This window comes from Anarrhichthys ocellatus, unplaced genomic scaffold (assembly GCF_004355925.1).
Source record: "Anarrhichthys ocellatus isolate YVR2014 unplaced genomic scaffold, GSC_Weel_1.0 scaffold3022, whole genome shotgun sequence".
Taxonomy (NCBI): domain Eukaryota; kingdom Metazoa; phylum Chordata; class Actinopteri; order Perciformes; family Anarhichadidae; genus Anarrhichthys; species Anarrhichthys ocellatus.
In genome coordinates this window covers 1-6367 of record NW_022282996.1, presented here as the reverse complement: position 1 = coordinate 6367, position 6367 = coordinate 1, and the positions used below count along the sequence as shown (strand labels likewise).

The window sequence follows — 6367 nt, the reverse complement described above, 5'->3', positions numbered from 1 at the left end:
AGCCTTACTAGCTGTAACATACAAATACATTGAATTTGATCTTAGCTGAAAATCAAAAACATTCTGCTAGCTAAACTAAAAGGCCATCGGGTACCTTTCTGTGTGAGCTAAAGTCAGTTTAATGAACGAACAGAGTCATGTTTTTGGTGTTAAACTTTTATGAGTATGGCTGAATTTGGGGATTGTTTATAAAAACTGAGTTTAGTAGTGTGCCAGTGTCAAAACAGGCTAGAAAGCTAATGATTAAATCTATCGGTAGGTCTTTCTAAACCTGACTGTGTGGTTTTGTTGCCCAAACATAACATTCGTGACGGTTATGTTCGTTTTGATATCTATGATGAATTTTCCAAAACTTAACTAAGTTGTTTTGTTGCCTAAACCTAACTTTACTTATGTAAAGCAATTTGGCTCTGGAAAGTCTGTTACAGACAGGTGAATGAGTGATATCGAGTACCGGTCAAACTGTGCGAATATAAATGTCATCACGTTCACCCCGAGGAGAGACGGTACCAAGTTGCGAGTTCCATTTCTGGACGGATATCTCTCGCTGACATCGAACAGACCGAGATAATACACCGAAACCCAGACCAGAGTGTCACAAATACTGGTGTTCAGCATGAAAATGAACCGGTTCTGGAGGCGGAGGGCTCTGGTGGCCAAGATGGCGACGACCACGGGACCGGCTACCAGAACTACGGTTGTAGCGAAGACGATGTGAAAACCAAAAATGAGAAAATCCTCAGGACTGTCGAAGTTCACCGAGAGAGGAACTCCTCCAGAGTCTGTGATGTTGGGGAGGAGCATTGTTCCAAAAATGCGCTTTGTATTTAACGTCCTTTTATAGCTGGTTGTGAAGCCACTGCCCATGTGAACAGAACTGTATTTTCACCCCATGAGGCATGACCTCATCTCACTTTCCATATCAATGTTTAAGCTTAAACTTTTAAAATAATGACAGACATTTAAGCTCATTTTAAGTATGCCCTATATACATGCTGCTGCAGAAAACCATAAGCTGCTGCCCTTTGACCCCCCTGCCCCCATTCCTCCCATCTACAGTTTTTCTGTGTTACTTGCTCCCACGTTTGCTGTGTGGTAACTAGATTAAACATACTGATTAAGGGATTTGCAACATGGTCACCGAATCTTTTGCCTGAAGTAGGGTGCATTGAGTCATTTTCTAATGTTACTTCCATTTTAGAGAGGAATGTTACCTTTTGCTTACAGTCGCCATCTCTATCATGCTTTACCTGCAAAAAACAACAACAACAAAAACAAACTTTTGAATACTTTCTTAGGGGAAAAGTATCAACTTAGATTCCCAGCATGTGATCTGTTTATCCAAAGAATTTGATCATAATAAGTTTGGAAATGTACGGTGAAGTTTTTTGGAGCTGTGAGGAGCTGCTGTCGGTCCCGGGTGTATTTGAAATGACTCTCCGACAATAATTAATGAAGTCAAGAACCATTCATTTGGTTATGGCACACTAACTAACCAGCTCTCTCGCTAACTATAGCAGACAGTTTGGTTGAAATTTCAACTCAATGCAGAGTTCCGGCAGTGAGAGTAATCACATAAACACCGTCGCCATGTCATTCTGTATGCTGAGTGTATGCTTTGGTACTTTTGTAGTTCCTCGTAGTGGAGTCACCAAGAGACACCAAAAATGTGTCTCGTGTGACTTTCATATCTCATCCTCCCAGTCACTGATGGTTGATGGATGTGGTACTTTAAAGTCATAGCTGCTGAGTGTTCCCAAACAACATGCACTAGCACTGCAGATGCCTTTCCAAAGTATACGCACTGCTCATACTTTGAGCAGCATTCAAATATTGGGACATATGACTTGGTCATAGCTTAGCACCTTCAACTTTGACCCTCATGATGACCTTCATCAGGGCCATTCAGCCACCACGCAACCACAGCGTGCCATAATAATAATAATACTAATAACTTTGTTTACATCACTGTATGTTACAAAGATGATATATAGGGTGACGGACTAACCAGCAAGTTGAGGTTCTTGTTTTCTTGCACATATTATACACCAAGGCGAGTTGAATAACTTAGCATGAGGTATGGTTTGAATTTGGTTTAATATTTACTCTCTTTATTATCTATATACCCAAGATCTTTCTCGTTGTGTTTTGGTTCACTTTGTAAAATGAAAAAAACAAGATGTAAGATATATAAAACAAAATAAAAAAATAATAGATATGAAAGCAAAGACAGTAATTAGAACTTTTAACTGAAAAATTGTCAATTTTAGGTCCAGCACGATGTGTGTATCTGAATTTGCTCGAAAAACGTTGCCTGAACACATCCAGGCAGCAGGTTTATCAACAAGTTGGGCAAAAATTGGTATAAAGCTTATTTCAAGGACACAGATGAGCCACACCTTTGTAAAACGGACAGCCTGCTTAAATTATCATTGTGATTATTTATTTGTTTAATAATAATTGAATGCATAATAATTCATATATTTGAATGAATTACCAAATGAAGTGCAGTAAATCGCTGTTAAGGAGAAACATTTTTGCAGAGGAGTTATTATTGTGCAGATAATTATCATTATTGCTATTATTAAGTGCAACATGTATGTACCGAACACAAATCATTAGCATAAACCATCCAATTGACCATTCGATAATGCACACAAATTAAGATCTGTTGCTTTTTGCTGAATCTGATCAACATTTTGCAACTTGTTGTTAATTAACAGCGTTTCCTCACATTGACCACAAATACTAATCCGGGCGACATAACGTTTTCTCCTACAGAAATTTGATGTTGTAAATGAGCTGTAAATCATATGGACGTATTTTTTGAAGGAGACAGGGTAGGCCAAAAAAAAAAAATCCACAAGCCAGCACAATACCATGGCCCTGAAAATGGAAATACCTGCCGTGGAAAAAGGCCCGTATTGCTGCCGTTCAGTTCGCTCGTTTGTCTGTAACAATACATTTAACAGATCATTGAATGCGTCATGTGTTTCAAATACAGTTGTGTTCACATAACCTGCAGAGCTACAGCGACTGAAACGAACGAATCTGTCAAGTCTAAACCCTCCACAATTCAAAACCAAGTAGAGTTTCCCCTTAAAGTTGTTGGTTCAACCAACCTTTTGTCGGTCGCGCGCAGCAGATTTTGCTCCGCGACGTTTTTCCACTTCCATGAGAGAAGGGCTCGCGCACAGATAGAGACGACACAACCGCCATTGCTATGCAGGGACGGAAATGAAACAAGTCCAGAATGTGACCAAACAGAATAAACCAAAAAAACTTCAGCCACTGCGGTTCCAAACATTCGGGAATGCTCCCTGATCCGGGATCAGCACCGTGGACAGCGGTCACGACGCACCTATAGAATATTCCAAATGCTCCAGCTGAGCCACAGGGAAGCAGAAGTACGCCTGAGCCTTAATCACAGCTGAACATATCATTTCAGTACAGTCATGTTTACATGCACATTGTCGGTAACCAGAGGCCTCCACAAAGACACATGAACCTGCCTGAAGGGAAGGAGTGGGTCCGGTTAAAACATTTTAATATTGCTCAGATTTCCCTTTCTCCTGGTTGGTAAAACAAATCCCGTCTGTTATATTGTGGTATTATGGATTAAATGTATCCACAAGTTTAATTTTATTCTGTTGAAAGCGTTTATGACAAATATAACAGGTGTGTTTCTTATAACAAAAAAAAACATCGTTTCCAAATAAAAATGTCAGAAATAAGTGTTCTTAGCCCCAAACGGTCATGGATTACCTCAAATATGCGGAACTCATTGGTCTCACTTCAACCCCCAAAACATATCCACACTTCACCTTTGTTATCACACCTGTATCCCTCACGCAAAAGGGTTCATCTGCGTTTTTTTGTTTCAGTCATTTTTTAAAAACGGGATGAAAGAGAGCCATTCTCACGTCGGCCGCGCGATTTGGCCATTTAACCCCTTCTCCTTATGATGATGGCTGCTTCGTTATCAACGTTCCGTCACGCCATCAAAGTGAAAGTCAATTCTGAAAAAAAGAGGGACAGGGTGGTGGACAGAGACAATTAACGTTAGTGTCTTGCATAATACAATTGGACAAACAGAACAAATATACCTTTCAGTCAACACGGTGCGTAACGCGCGGGTTGCAGCTAAAACCCGCAGACACAACTGTCTCTCTCACCTCGCTCTCCGGCGGCAGGGGCACACCCTCCGCCACACCGTCCTCCACACGGCCTCCCGCAGCGCCGGGCTGCCCCAGATGTACACAGCTGGGGTCACGAGCGCGTTAAGGCGCGCCATGCTCGCGAACAGATTGGTGGCCTCGTTCCTGAACCTCAGGCCTTTCCGCGTCAGCTGCCTCACGATTATATTGACGAAGGACGGACACCACAGGGCCAGGAAGCAGATGACCACGAACACGATGATGCGCAGCGACTCCTTCTTGTTTTCGCGCTCCGCGCTCGGCGCCTCCCTCCCCAGGTGGCTCCTAGCTATGATGTACAGCTTGATCGTCATCAGCACTTTGACGAAAACTATGATCTGCAGGGTCATCACGAGGAACGCGTTTATCTGAGCCGCCTTCGAGATGGGCACCACGTTCTGCACGGTGAGGATGGAGTACGTGTAGATCCAGCAGAACACGCAGATGCCGATGACCGCGGCTCTCGTGACGTAACGGTTGTAAAAGAACGGGTGGCACACGGCGAAGTAGCGGTCGAACTGGGCGAAGAGGAAGGTCAGCACGTTGACGCCGAGGAACGAGGGCAGGATATAGTACGTCCCGTTTCTGGAAGGGTAGCCCTCTTGGACGTCGAAGAGGCCGAGGTAGTAGACCGAGAAGCCGGTCAGCGTGTCGCTGACGCTCGTGTTCAGCATGAACACGAAGCGGTTCTGGCCCCGCAGGGAGCGCGTGGAGGAGATCCCGACCACCACCGAGCCAGCGATCAGCCCGGTGCTCGTGGCGAATAGGATGTGGAAGGCGAAGATAAGGTAGTCCTCCGAGGTGTCGAAGTCCACCGACAGAGAGATGGTGCCGTTGAGAAGCATCCTGGCGCTCCGCCAGAAGACGGAGACGACTGGTCGCTTTTAAAGACGAGCGATGCTCTGAATTTAAGCGTTTTAAACCTCCAAAGGACAGACGCATGTCAGACATACAGGCAGAATAAATGAGGTTGAATCGCGACAAGTCCCACGGGTGTTTGGTAATGGTTAAAACCAACTAACAAGATGATCAGCCTGGTGGCTTGTTAGTGCGTCCTGTGGTTTCCATAACACTCTTTCAGTGGTTCGGTGCGGCCCGCTTCCATATAATCTGATTTCATCTTGAAGTCTGATGTTTATAGGATGACTCAGCAATGTTTCAATCACTTTTCTTCGATGCCTTCACTTTCCCCATAAATCTGTAATCTGTAACCTTAAATTATGAACTAATGAGTTTACGTATTTCATCAAAGGTAAAGTTCTCGTTTCTGTTATAAAAACACAAATAACTTCGTACGAACACAAAGACAAACAGTATTGTCTTTTATTACAGTTGCATTTTGCAAAACAAATGTAGATAACGCTTCCAAAATAAATAAGCGCGGGTCACTCGAGGGCCTCTTCGTCAAATTTGTATTGCTTTACTACATTAACGTCTGTCCGCTTGTAAGTCATTAAATCGTTCGAGCTATGAGAACTTTCAACCTACAATATCGGACTAAAGCCGATGCCTGTTTCAACCACTAGAGGGAGTTATGGTAATATGTTTTCACTGTAACGCCAAAAAGGCCTTGCTCTGCTGATTGCAGTGATCACTGGTCTTGCATGAAATAAGTACAACCTGTACATTTTGGATTCCAATTCAGTTTATATTCAATGCAATACCGTCTAGTGAATCCAAACTATACGCTTCTCTCATAAGTAGGCCATAAAGAAGTTTAATGCTTTCGGTTCACGGAAGTTTTCTCAAACACTATCATATATTAACGTACACGGGTTGATACTAAAGCAGTGAAGTCACTGAAACACCTTTAAAAAAAGTCTGCTGTCCGAATGAAGACACTTTGAGCAATGTTACAAAGGTCTTTCTAAACCTAACTGTGTGGTTTAGAAAGACCATCATCAACGTTAGGTCTGGGCAACAAAACCACAGTCAGGTGTAGAAAGACCGTCACAAACATTATGTTTGGGCAACTAAGCCACACAGTTAGGTTTAGGAAGACCGTCACGAACGCTGTGTACGCAACAGAGAGGCGGGGTTGACTTCAAGCGATTTTCATATTTCCAACAAGTAAACTGACCATAAAACCTGTTAATAAGACAATAGTATTACACTACAGAGAAAAGCCTTACTAGCTGTAACATACAAATACATTGAATTTGATCTTAGCT

General features: G+C 42.9%; 1 protein-coding gene across 1 annotated transcript; it reads right to left on the bottom strand.

Moving 5' to 3' along the window:
- Positions 1-12: 12 nt before the first annotated feature.
- LOC116378698 (G-protein coupled receptor 183-like) lies at positions 13-6078 on the bottom strand. Its single transcript, XM_031840609.1, has 2 exons — positions 4176-6078; positions 13-4019 (listed from the first exon to the last, which is right to left on the bottom strand). The coding sequence occupies exons 1-2, from the start codon at positions 5039-5041 to the stop codon at positions 3983-3985; spliced, it is 903 nt and encodes a 300-aa protein (XP_031696469.1). The 5' UTR covers positions 5042-6078; the 3' UTR covers positions 13-3982.
- Between the last annotated feature and the right edge of the window lie 289 nt (positions 6079-6367).

Excerpts from the sequence above, each read along its gene's own strand:
- LOC116378698 (XM_031840609.1), bottom strand. The coding sequence starts at position 5,041 with ATGCTTCTCAACGGCACCATCTCTCTGTCGGTGGACTTCGACACCTCG. Across the intron at positions 4,020-4,175 it reads CCCTGCCGCCGGAGAGCGAG|AATTGACTTTCACTTTGATG; the intron begins GTGAGAGAGACA and ends TCTTTTTTTCAG.